Source organism: Mus caroli, unplaced genomic scaffold, assembly GCF_978045245.1.
Source record: "Mus caroli unplaced genomic scaffold, Mus_caroli_1 scaffold_5, whole genome shotgun sequence".
NCBI lineage: Eukaryota > Metazoa > Chordata > Mammalia > Rodentia > Muridae > Mus > Mus caroli.
Genome location: NW_028227260.1, coordinates 41076996 through 41091330, shown reverse-complemented (window position 1 = coordinate 41091330; position 14335 = coordinate 41076996). Strand labels below are relative to the sequence as shown.

Below are 14335 nucleotides of genomic sequence, written 5' to 3'. Positions count from 1 at the left end.
TAAAATGATTCACTGAAGCCAGGCAGTGGTGGCACACGCGTTTAATCCCAGTACTTGGGAGGCAGAGGCAGAGGCAGGCGGATTTCTGAGTTCGAGGACAACCTGGTCTACAGAGTGAGTTCCAGGACATTTAGGGATACAAAGAGAAACCCTATCTTGAAAAAAAAAAAAAAAAAAAAAAGATTCACTGAGACTCTTCCAAAAGAAGAGTTAGGATCCATTTTTATTCTCTTAAAGTCTTGGCCTGGTGCTCAGGTTGGGCATGGGTTGCATTAGACACTAAAATTATAAAGGGTTTTTTGTGAATATGAAATTGAGATCCTGTGTGCTAACTCTCACAATTGTTCATACTTAAAACAACTGCTGACTGGCTTTTACCTTAAGGGACAGTTTATATTTTAAAAACAATGGCACTAGCAGCTGCTGAAGTGTCTGTAATATTAACCACACAGGTTGCCTTTGTCCACACAACTGGTTAAGTAATTAAGCCCAGGCTAGCATGGGGATCATAATTGATATGAACACCTGTTTATAAGCTCTTGCATTGTAAACTGTAGGTTAAGCATCTTCTCAAAATCATAGGCATGTCTATGTTACTATTATATGGTCTTTTGGGAAACAGACACATTATGTAAGAGGAAGGACTGACATTGCTGCCTTACTACAGAACACAGGTTATTTACTCCCCTCCACACCAACCACACAGGGCCTACTTAAGCTAGAGAGTTGGACTGAGTACTATGAAACCTCCATCGTCAGCTAGAAAATGGGAATCCAAACCAAAAAGATAGCTTGCTCGTGTTAAAAACAAAAAGACTAGATATGTAGCCTTAAAGCGATTCAGAAACAAAATCAAATGACAGGTGAATGTATTCTAGGTCAGCGTATCAGCAATGAAGCTCGGGCAGATCACAAACAACTGCAACAAGGAATGACAGACGACTGTCCATCATATGATCAAAGTTATAGAAATGGCTGATGGCAAGTATTTTTAGTCACAGGGATCTATGCCACCCAGGAAGTAAAAAGTCACACACATGACAGGTGATAGTAATAAACCCCTGGAGCCCCAGTGCCATTTAGCAGCTAGTTTATTCAGCAGTGAACCAAGTGGTTACTCAGCCTCTCACCCTGTGGAGCACTCTGGCCCAGGTCATTGTAATCTTCGCCTTGATCATCCCTTGTACTGTCACTCTGGATACTGCTATGTAGGCTTCAACAATTTCTCTAGATGACTTCAGAGAACCCCGTTTCTGCTGACCCCACCCCAAGTAGGACTGCTACCTTCTGTGTAATTCTTCAAAAATTGTTTCTAAGAAACAGAATTTCAATGAAAAGAACTTCCTTGTGGAAAGAACTATTATTGTATCTCAGTCCTTACAGCTACAAATACAAACAGTTCCTTTTCTTTTATTATGTCATTTTATTCTTTGCTTGGGGAGGGGGAGTTAAGATGTGTTAGTTATTCTGATTTATTCATTCTCTTTGTGTCCCTCCCAATAGGAAAATTTGCATAACTGAATGGTCTGCCTTGAAGCCTGCACCGCATTTAAAATGATGTAGATGCTAAAAGAACCACATAATTAATTTAATGCTATTGTTCTTGGTGCAATCACACCCTAGTAATGTATAAGGTTTCCTGTTATGTACCTGGTGGATAGATTATGGAGTAACAATTTGTAGACAGATGAAAGGAAAGAAGTCTTTCCTTGTATCCCTGGCAAAGATGTATGCCCGCTATGTAAGCAGCACAGCTGATGGTGAATTTGAGCCAGGCTCAGGCACTGATTCATTGCTAGCTATTGGATGATGACTTCATTAGCCGTTTTTAAGAAACTGCTGCATAGAAGCCACTATGGTAGACACCCTGAATAGCCGTGTTACATTTTGAATGATAGCCACTATTGATGCTACTTGAGATTCACTTAAAGGATTTTTTCCAAAACTTTTCCTATTATATTCTAATATTCTTATTTTATGTGTTAGTATTTTCTAGATATACAAATGTCTTCCTTAGACTTTCTTCCTCACACAAAGAAAATTTCACTTGGTCCTAATTCTGTTCTTTAGTAGAGAAGTAAATATAATGCATGACTAATGTAAAAATCCAAAGATATATTTAAAAAAATATCTATTCACTAGCTGAGACATAGAGTCCAAAGATAATCAATAACAAGGTCAGTGGCACTTGAAATACTGAATAGTATACTGATTTTCTTCTATTTGCACCAAATTTTTCTAAGATACTTGGAAATATCCCAATTATCAATTACGTAAATGGCAGCCATTTAAAACACCAACAAATTGAGTGTATATTATAAAAGCACTGTATTTTTAATAGATGAAAGTAAGAATTACATAGGTCATACATTTGTAGCTTAATATGGATTAAGATTTAATGCCTTAAAGTAATATTTTTGTACTATGTGATTTTCCTTTTATCATGTATTTCTATCTTCCTAAAGTTACTGTAATTGAGTTTGTTTGATAATGTACACTTATATTACTATAAGACTTGGTAGTTTGTAAAATATGAAGTTCATAATAGAGATAGAGAGTAGAGTTCCTACCTGGCAGGGAGGATAAGAAGAAACTGAAATAGAGAAAAGTGATTTAATCTCAGTACTGCAGTTTTATAAAATATAATTTGTTTTTCCCCTAGCACAGCAGAGTTTCATGCTGATAACAAGCTACTGAATTAATAAATCCATTGCAACTATTGAGACTTTTCCTTTAATAACATAACGAATGCTGAGCATTAAGAAAAGGAAAGACATTCTTTGTACAGATGTTACCTCTAGCAGATCTATATCCCTAAACATAGAAAAACTACCAACATCATACTCTCAGCAATATCAATGTAAAAATAATTTGTGCATCTCAATTAGAATACTGTGTTTTCCACATAAAAGCATGCTGTTTCTCAGAATGCATTTGCTTATTTTCAAATTGGAAAGGCTTTTAGGGGTCTATTTTGTTATCATTACATGTGTTTAACTCCAATTATAGTTAATGGGAGTTGTGTGTCTGTAGTCACAGTAGCCTCTGAACTATTCGAACATTATTGCTTTCCATTACCATCATCATTAAAATAACTTTCCACTCTTCTGCCAACCTGAACTACCACAGTAATCTAGGTTTCTGTTTTCTTTGCATGGATTTATTTGCATGTAATGGAGAATATGGATTACACAATTTGTCCTGTGTCTAGCTTTAAAACCACTGTACTATCATTGAAATTAGAGTAGGTAGGGCTAGAACTCTTTAATTGTTGAGTGAAGAGGGAATTGATTGGCTCCTGCACATGCATTTTTACATAACATCCTATGGATATAATTCCACTGGAGTAAAGCACATCAATACAGTATGATAACTGAGATCTGGTAGATGGCCACACTTTGAAACATACTACAAAATATGAGACCATGAGGGTCACAAACTGGAAATACTAGGCATTATCAATGCGTAACAAAACTGAACATTTAATTGCAGTTACTCACACTTTTGACAGTGCCAAAACAACAACACTGTCTGGGTAAAATTGATGATGCCCTTTTGGATACTTCTAGACTCTGCTCTATTTCCCAAAGCAAAGTGGCCAAGCCATCAGAAAAACTGATCAGAAGACAGAGGAAAGGTACCTGTTAAATTTTCAAGAAAATGAGAAGCCTGAAAATTCCTAAAAGCATTATCAAAGAGGTTGAGAATTCATCACATGTCAGAGGTAAAACACTTGCCTAGCATACATGAGGCCCAGTGTTCCATCCCTGAAAGCATACACAGATATACATACACAGACACACAGATGGATTAGCACCATAACACTCACACTTGGATCCTGTGTTATCACTGAGTAACCTTAGGATTCACTGGTTTTGTTTACTGACTGAGTTCTATTACTTTTGAGTTTCTTTATAACAACTACATGTCCAGTGCTGAAATGTGCCGCAGAAATAGGTGTGTGTGGGGGGGGGGGGGGGTTGGTGTGTGTATGTATATGTGTATGTTTTAGGGAAATAAACCCAGAGCTTTGTACATGCATGTTTAAAATTAAAATATAAATGATGGAGGTTTAGCTGCAGCAGGCACTAAAACGTATCATAAAGCTCATATCCATAATCCTAGAATTGAAGAGACAGAAGCCAGGGATTATAATTTCACACTGACCTTGGGCTACACAGGAAGAACATGCCTGCCAAATGATAATTATAATAACAATAATAATAATAATGAAGGGAGAGGTAATTATGAGGCTCCAGTAATGAAATGAAAAGTCATTTATATAAAAATTCAGAATAATACTGATATCAAAATAATAGAAACTTTGGTATTTCTTAATATATGATAAAGGAGACATCATGAATGAGTATAGTAATTGATGATTCAAGAAATTGTGATGGAATAGTATGTGCCCTTTAGGAAAAATAAAACAAGAAAATAGTGTGGAAGTTTATCTGGCACTGTGAAACAAAATCAATTGAAGATAATTTTAATAATTAAATGTGAATGGGTTAAACTTTAAAGACTACAAAGAGTCAAGATTGTATGCTTATCAAATGTCTGGATATTAGCTACATGTTTATTAAACAAATGTCTATTAGAGAAGGCTGAGAATAAAAGTACATATAAAAATACAAATGCTCATAGATTTAGTTTCATAAAAATAGTAAAAAAAAAAAAAAAAAGAAAAGAAAAAGAAAAAGAAAACCGTACAGTCCTAAAAATCTATAAAAATCTATAACAGGCAAACAACAAACTACGGAAAATACATATCACATATATTTTAGTCAGTTTCTGTCTTAAGTATATCTTGTGCAAAATCAAACAGTACAACAAACAGCCAGAGGACAAGGCCAGCATTCAATGTAGAATAAATAGATGGTAATATATGGGAAGTTCCACCTCACTAGTATTTGGAAAAATACAAAAGGAATGAATCATATGTCAATTTTTCATTTTTTATATTAGCACGTTTTAAAAAATTATTACCCAAAGAGAAAAGACAGAGAAATTCATGTACTGTCAATGGTATTTAAGTTAATGCAACTATTCTCTAACACCATTTGGGGTTATTCCTGCATACCTTATTAATTCCTGTCCTATGCAAGGCATGCATATGGATAGAACTACAGCATTCATATGGATATAACTGGAGCATACATATGGATGTAACCATAAGGATGGTCATTTCTTTTTTTTAACTTTTTATTAGGTATTTTCCTCATTTACATTTCCAATGTTATCCCAAAAGTCCTCCATACCCTCCCACCCACTCCCCTACTACCCACTCCCACTTTTTGGCCCTGGCATTCCCCTGTACTAGGGCATATAAAGTTTGCAAGTCCAATGGGCCTCTCTTTCCAGTGATGGCCTACTAGGCCATCTTTTGATACATATACAGCTAGAGTCAAGAGCTCCGGGGTACTGGTTAGTTCATAATGTTGTTGTACCTACAGGGTTGCAGATCTCTTTAGCTCCTTGGATACTTTCTCTACCAAGGATGGTCATTTCTACATTGTTATTATAGTAAAATATTGGGAGCAGTTTATATATTGTTTAAGAGAGAATGACTAGTAAATCATTATATATTTGCATAATAAAAATAAATATATGGACATTAAAATCATGCTTTCAGTGTTATATTCTAGACATTTAATAACAGAAAACTTCTACAAGAGGAGGATAGAACACCATATTGCACATCTAGTTTTAGCTCAATATTTTTTTTAAATTTTTTATTAGGTATTTTCTTCATTTACATTTCCAATGCTATCCCAAAAGTCCCCCATACCCTCCCCCCACACCCCTTCCCACCCACTCTCACTTCTTGGCCCTGGCATTCCCCTGTACTGAGGCATATAAAGTTTGCAAGACCAATGGGCCTCTCTTTCCACTGATGGCTGACTAGGCCATCTTCTGATTCATATGCAGCTAGAGACACGAGCTCGGGGGGTACTGGTTAGTTCATAATGTTGCTCCACCTATAGGGCTGCAGACCCCTTTAGCTCCTTGGGTACTTTCTCTAGCTCCTCCATTGGGGGCCCCGTGTTCCATCCTATAGATGACTGTGAGCATCCACTTCTGTGTTTGCTAGGCCCCGGCATAGCCTCACAAGAGACAGCTATATCTGGGTCCTTTCAGCAAAATCTTGCTAGTGTATGCACATGCTTTCATTGTGTATGCACATGCTTTCAGTATTATATTCTAGACATTTAATAACAGAAAACTTCTACAAGAGGAGGAAAGAACATCATATTGCACATCTAGTTTTAGCTCAATATTTTCTAAAGACATTATTCTTTAGAGAACAACAGAGGGAGGCCACACTATGAGAGGAAGAAGTAATCATAGATTTAGTCTCAACTTGACCATCTCATGTAGTTTGCAAGATACAGCCTTTGGCATATACTTTATGAGGGTTATTGCCTGTACTCCCCCAGGTTGCATACTATAGAACTGACACTTTTAGTCTGACTTATGCCTCTTTATTTTAGGCTGTGTCTTATCTGTATTTAGTCTTTGGTCATTTTACTTGACATTTAAAAGAACAACAAAATTAATTATGTAAGTTTAGGTATAAACCTAAAACATAATGACATTTGTGTGTTTTCTATGTTTATGTGTTATGTACATCATTGATAAATGAATGATTATTTGAGTGGATTCAGTACATGTACCTTAATGTTTTAATCCATTTACTAAAATATTCAACAAGATTTAGAGATGGCTGCCACATGCCCTTGTGCTTAGAGAAGGCATGGATCATCTTATTATTATGAGAAGGACAGCCTTGCCATTAGTTTGAACTGGGTAGCGTGATAGAACTTGGGAACTATGTTACAGCCAAGACATATACTTCAGTTCTAATTTGCTGACAGATTTGAAAGCTTTTCTGAAGACTATCTACCTCTATAGCATGCATCTTCATAAAAGTATAGTCTTCTCTTCAATACCATTCTTGAATGATTTCAATCTCCATAGTCGTGTCAAAATCTTACCTACACATAGACTTTAGGTATAGGCCTAAAACATAATAACACGTCTTTCACAAATAAGGGAAAATCAGCTTGGGTTTGCTTACCAAATTCTGGTGGACTTAGAAATGAACTTGATTCTAAGTAGGTCTTATCAAGACATCAAATCATATAGTACACTACCCACTTCCTCTACCTTTTTTCCAAAAAACTGCCATCAATTTTGCAATCACCTCATTTAGTCTCTTACCTCTGACAGAAATAATATCTAATGGTTGTTCTATTCCTATAAATGTGATGCTGATCTATGAGGTCTGTTATTATTGAATACCATAAGTATAAAAGTTGTGTTTCAAATAATCCGTTCGGTGGTATTTCAATCCCTTGTTCAAATATGAAGTCACTTTTGAGCATGAGAAATTGTGAGGAATTACCATCACTAGATTATTAGCCATTAGAATATGAATACAGATGGAAAATCTATGTATGCATATGAAAATATAGAAGTATGTATGAGTGTGTGTTGGGGTGTGTACTTTATGAGATCCATTTAATTCCACTTAGGGCTTAATCCTTAGAACTTCATGGTACAAATATACATTTTATGGCAAAATTGTATTTATCATAAATATAAATAACTGGAAATTAATTTTAAACATGTAGATCAGCAATTGTTGCCATTGTTCCTAATGGCTTTTTGTTAATAAACAAGGTTGTAGGTTGACATTTCAAAAATATAACAGGCGACCTTTGCAGAAATGCTTCTCCATGTAATTATCTTATTAAGTTGGGAACCTAATAGGTTCCCAAGGGGGATCAAAGGGATAGAAAATAAAATCTAAAGTAGTTCACTTTTTCTGTCTGCCATAAAGCTGGGTTTGGGACGTGAACCAATGTTTATGGCACTTTCCAAAAGCTTTAAATGTCCTTTAGTCAGTTTGCTTTGACTCAAAGGAATTTTCTCAAACCAAATGCCAACCATAAGTTGCAAATTGATATGAATCCTCACATCCTGCCATTTAACACAGTAAGGCTGCAAATTTGGAGGGGATCCACTAGGTGTTTTGTGATGTTATGGAATACCAGAGACATTCCTGGAGGGAAGCACAGATAGATACCTGTTGACTTTAGTTTCTGAGATTCCCCAGTGTACTAGCTTCTTTCTCTGAGCTGGCACGAGCCTCTGGGATTGCCGCCATCATTCTACATTCTCCTATCAGAGAATAACACTGATGTTTTAATGCTTACAATGCAAAGGGAAGTATTTGATTGTAGCTTAAGTTTTAACTGTTCTCTAAGAAGTCTCAAACTAATCTGTATGCAAACCTGTGCCATCTTAGTAATAAGCCCTTTATCCAGGAATGTTATCTTCACATTTTTAGCTGAATTGTGATCCATATCACAAATTAAATAATGGATTTTTTAATGGTATCTTCAAAAGGATACCCAAATAATCCATCACTCAGATGTATCTCCAAGTACAGAAAGCCTCTTAATTTCTCACCTTTCTGTAATATTATTGCATTCTGAACCATTGAGAATACTTTAAGCTTCTGTCTAGTTTGCTTAGTGCACTCACAAGGTGGTGGTAATGAGGTCAAGGTTATGGGAGCAAGAATGTTCTGCTGTGTATAAACCACAGACTACTGGAATTGGTCAAGAGATGATAGCACAACCTAGAAAGGCATCATGACAAAACCTCAGCACTTCTCAGTCCAGTCTCCCCATGGAGAGACAGGATATACTAGTGGGCTATCATCATCTGAGGGAGGAAATGAATAGCAGCTTGGGAGGCTCCAACATCTACTTCTGAACAAAGCAGGCCTGACATTTAGGCATTAACTTTGCATTATAATCTCCCATCATACCATTGATTTGCTATGTAACCTTCATCACTAAAGCAGAGATAATAGGATAGAATGAAATGAGCTTACCTCCCGGGGATGTTGTGTGAATTAGCAAATTAACTAGTGTAAAGTGTTAGCATTTATGTAAGTGCTGGTGGTTGTCATTATTTCTGGGGACCAGTCTCATTCTAAATAGAGAATCTAAGTATATTATGCTTTTGCCAGGAAGAGATTTTCAGCCACATCAATTGCATTTAAGCCGAGCATAAAACAGAGGTGATAATAATATAGTAGTGATCATCACAGCACCGAGCTGGAAGCCTTTTCCCTGTTAGAGCTAAAACTATTTTCAGCAACTTTCAATGCTTTTAAACTTTGCTTTCCAAGCTTTGTGCCAACAGTCATCTCTACAGTGATTATTCTTCCAGTGATGGGTAGGGGGAATGGGACCAAGAATAGGTCCCATTCATTATTCATTGCCGTAATGACTATATAATGTATTGAATTTGTTTACATCATACAATCAGGCAAACTCAGTAGCTGCTTTGATTGCCATATATTGCAATCATTGGGTTTTTGTTGTTTTGTTTTATTATTTTTAAACTCTTTTTTTCTTTTCTTTTTTCCTCCACTCTACACACACTGGTGTCCTTTAAGGGTAACCAACATACAAATTGAAAACTCATGGGGAATTGGAGAGCTTTTCAACAAAAGGCACTGCCCATAGATCTTTTCAATTTAACATCTTTACCAAGGAATTTTGTTGTCACCTGTTTATCTCCAAGGAGTCTGTGCTTGAGAGAATTCTTCCATTTCTTTTGTCACTCTGCCTCTGCTTACCAAGAAAAGTCATTTATTGCTGATTGCAGAACTCTTGAACCCAGCCTGGCAGCTGCTGTGTAAACGCCTCAGATCCAGGCTCTTTGCAGTTTATTTCCATATTCATTTGAAGTGATTTTTCAAGACTGTTTGGAAACCTCTCTCGACCTGACACTGTGCAATAGTCAGGATCTAAAGCTCACCTTTTTTTTTCTGTCTTCTTCTCTTTGTCTTACAGATAACAGACGGCCCCCTCTGGAAAGATCACGCTCTCGCCACAATGGAGCCATGTCATCCAAGTGATTCCTGAGGCCAGGGAGAATGGAGACATTTAAGAAAACAAAACCATCCATTTTGAAAGGAACAAATATACACTTAAGAGTTGGAGTGGAAAGAAATGCGTTTCCACAAAGGTCAAGCTGATCTGGGTGAAGGGAAGTGTATTGGTAGTTACTGCAAGTACACTAATCTGAACTCTGATGTCATGATTAGGAAACATTTGTTCCTCTCTAAAGATGCACATAACTTGTCATTGTGTGTAAGGACCTGATTGTGAAGATCAAAGTAGGAAAAAAAAAAAAACATGGAAGAATCCTAAGGCTTCTACCAACATTCCAGTCTGTCAAACAGTTTAAAACTGAAATTCTAGGTCAGACCTACCCACCCCATACCCCCCCAAATAGACAAAGGGCAGGGGAAAGATAGACAGGAAGAATTTCTATTGTCTAGTTTCAGCTCATCTTATGTATATAGTGTAAAGTCTAGGAGAATAGGCGCATTAATGATTGTAAAGGAGCAAATATCACACTCAGAAAGAGAAGCCCAACTCAAGGTATTTAGAACCCAACTCAAGTGAAAGCTAATGGATTCTTCTATGTGGCAGAAATTAATCTTACCATTACTCTAATGTTTCAGTACAGTGTCACAGGCACTTAGCATTGCTGAAAATAAACCAAAGTTTAACAGAATCCACTAGATTTCATTTTTATTTAAGATGTATTTAAGAAGTCTCCACAGACTTATAGAAATTTTTTATATAACTATTTTTGAGAAAAGTGTAGACTTTCATGTATATGCTAGGGATGAGCCTGAAATTCTCTTGCCTTTATTTAGATTTTAGAGGAAAATATTGATTTCTACTTCTTCCATTACTTCATTCTCCCTTTACCCCCTTAGAGGTAGGGAACAGAACTACAGAAGAGTGTAGAGGGAGGAAAGTGACATTTTAAATGCAGGAGGCAGTAGGAAACTTTTGAAAGTTCAATTGGTTGGTCTCTAGTTCTACCCCATTTCCCACTCCACTCTGGTAGTGAAAAAGCAATTCTCTCTCCCTCCTGCCCTCCCTTTTACCCTCCCTCTCTGCCTTCCTCCCTCCTTCCCTACTTCACTCTCTTCCTCTCCCTCCCTCCATTCCTTCCTCTCCTTCCCTCCCCTGTCCCTCCTTCCCTCCCTACCTTTCCCTATGTCCCTCCCCAGCATGTGTGTGTGTGTGTGTATGTATCTCTTACTGAAATAACCCATACCCAACTCTCTGTCATCATCATACTTACTTACCTTATATTATTAACACATTTCAGTGATACTGCCAAAACAACGCTAACAGACAAAGAAGCTCGGCATTGTTTTAAATATGTGAGAGAGCAGAAGTTATACTTAACTTGTCTATTCTCCTACAATGTGCATTTGTAATAATTGGTGTGACTTCTCTGGAGTGTAATTTCAAGACTAATTCATGCAGATGATTGTGATTGCTGTAAAAGATTGCTTGTATGTATATTTCTTATGTAGATAATTCTATTTCTATTCTGCCAAAGCACATTATAGACATTTAGAGAAAAGAACAAATAACTGGCTTGACAAGCCACCTTCTGAGACAAAGTAAACAAGTGACCAGTAGCTCATTGACTCTTTCTACAGATATAAAGTAATTTAAATGGTTGCCTTTCACTCGTTCTTACTTAGGTATGACACTTCAAAATACTCTGAAGCTACTATAAGTAGAAAAATCAGAACATAACAATGTCTGAGTTTTTTCCTTTTTTTCTTATGTGAACACACACACACTCTTTAGAACATACCACTTTCACACACTTTTTAAACAATAACAATGAAGTTTAGGTTCTACTAATTAATGTAAATAACTACTGTATGCATTTTCAATTTTACAAAGTATTTTCTGAAATATTGTGGTATGGCTTATTTGAGATTTTTTGTTTTTGTTTTTATAGCTTTTCAGGCTGTAAAAAATTAATCTTGAAATGTAAACGTTGACTGAAATTTAGGGCATTTGCCCTGCCATATTATCTAACTGGTCAAGGTTGAAATACTGAGGTATGTCACCTTTTCCAGATGTGAACTTGCCTTACTTTCTAGTTTGTAAACAAGAATGAATGAAGTACTATTATTGATAAATTATATATTTGTATTTAAATGCATTCCACATGCTTTTCACAAATATTAGAAAACCTTTCAGGGGACAGACACATAATTAACTCATGTGACTTATAATGGTCCTGTTCTGGTCACTTGCATTTTTTGTTTTTGGTCAAAAGGTATCATCTGAAAACAAAAATACATAGTGGCATTTTTTAAAAGAAAACCAAATTAGGCTGAAGTATTTTATGTATTTTTGTTTATATCTGCCACACATGAAAAATGCCCTTTTCTACAACTTTTTCTTCAGAATATTACAAAACAAGTTAACTGTTTTGAATATTTTCCTTTGGCTACTGTAATGATTGACCATCAATCTTGTAGTTTAAGACCACAGCAATTTATTGTCCCATGGTCCTGGAGGCCAGAAGTTTGACATCTGGACATCAGACCATTCATGCTACCTCCAGAGGCCCCTTCTTTGATTTGTCCATTTTCTGATGGCCAACGGTATTGGGTGGCTTATGGCCACATTTTTCTCTACTCCTTTTTATATCATCTTCTCTGTGCACCTGATCTCTCTCAGCCTGTCCTGTAAAGATGTTGATGGTGGCATTTAGAGACCGCCATCTGAAGACAGGATAATCCTCTCACCACACACGCTGAACTTTATGATATCTCTATGACCCTTCTTTCAAGCAAGCTAACATCTAGGTTCTTTCCTAGATAGCTTAGGATAATTGAGATAGTGGAATGAATCCAGATATGTGTGCCCGATCTTTTCACCACTATTCAAAAGCTGGCAGGCCACATCCTTTTGGCGCACACCTTTAATCCCAGCACTTAGGAGGCTGAGGCAAGTGGATTTCTTAGTTCGAGGCCAGCCTGGTCTACAAAGTGAGTTCCAGGACAGCCAGGGCTACAGAGAAACCCTGTCTCAAAACAAAACAAAAACACAAAACAACAACAAAAAAGTTTATCTTCACACAGAATTTCCTCATTTTATCATCTTTCACTATTAACAAAATATACCAAATCAAGTGCTAATTCCTTCTTGACATAATGGTTCTTTCTTCACTTCCTCCTGTCTCTTTTTTTGTTTTTCAATTAGGTATTTTCATTTACATTTCCAATGTTATCCCAAAAGTCCCCCATACCCTCCCCCCCCTCCCCTACCCACCAACTCCCACTTTTTGGCCCTGGCGTTCCCCTGTACTGGGGCATATAAAGTTTGCAAGTCCAATGGGCCTCTCTTTCCAGTGATGGCTGACTAGGCCATCTTTTGATACATATGCAGCTAGAGACACGAGCTCCGGGGTACTGGTTAGTTCATAATGTTGTTCCACCTATAGGGTTGCAGATCCCTTTAGCTCCTTGGGTATTTTCTCTAGCTCTTCCATTGGGGGCCCTGTTATCCATCCAATAGCTGACTGTGAGCATCCACTTATGTGTTTGCTAGGCCCCTATCTGGCTCTTTTTTAAAAATTAGTACAAAAATAATGAGTTTCATTGTGGCATTTTCATGCTTTGTTGTTGTCATTGATGATGATGAAATGATGGTGATGACCCTTCTCCCCACTTTATGTGCCCTCGCCTCTTCCACTACCCACTGCTATGGTCCCCCTAGTAAGTCCCATTTCACTGCCATGTCTCATATGTTCTATTATTGTCTCTTCTCCTCCCCATTCTCCTAAGACTTCTTTTCCCCAGCAAAAATGAACTAGCTATACTTACAACAGGGCCTGCCAAGTTCCTCAACTTTATCACTTACAAGATCAAGATTAGTTTTCCATAAAACTATAGAGGACAATTCAGATAAGTTGTTTGGTTTGGTTTTGCTGCTATATAACAACAATCTTTCTTCTAGTTCCCACTACAGTATTCATTTCCTCTTGTGCCCTCACCAGAAATGCCTTTAACATCCACATTTCCATCAGGGGTTTGGCTCAGGCAATCTATAGTGTCTCTATTAAGTTTACTATCAACAATTGTACCATCCTCTACCCAGCATCAAATTCCAATGCCACTTTCACATATGTACGTATTTGTCATAGCAGTACCCCACCTCATACTAAAATTTATATCACATTCCTATGGTTACTGTAACATATTCCCACAGACACAGAGGGATAAAATAGTAGATTTCTGGTTCTGTGGTATTTTTAAAGCCACAACTCCAAAACCATGATATTGGCAGGAGAGCACTCCTCTGCAAACTCTAGAGAAAAATCCACTCCTTGCATCTTCTCATGTGATTGTCATTATTCCTTGGATTGTGGCTTCATCTTACTACTCTGTGTTGTTTTGACAGCTTCCCCTCTG

At 36.9% G+C, this 14335-nt stretch overlaps 1 protein-coding gene across 2 annotated transcripts in view; it reads left to right on the top strand.

The window, feature by feature from the left end:
* Nucleotides 1-13187, top strand: part of Diaph2 (diaphanous related formin 2) — a 707007-nt gene extending 693820 nt beyond the window's left edge. For both annotated transcript variants that reach the window (XM_021152793.3, XM_021152792.3), the window contains one exon: nucleotides 9879-13187. In XM_021152793.3, coding sequence (XP_021008452.1) covers nucleotides 9879-9943 — 65 coding nt within the window. In that variant the 3' untranslated portion in view covers nucleotides 9944-13187. The remainder of the gene's footprint in view (nucleotides 1-9878) is intronic.
* Nucleotides 13188-14335: the final 1148 nt, after the last annotated feature.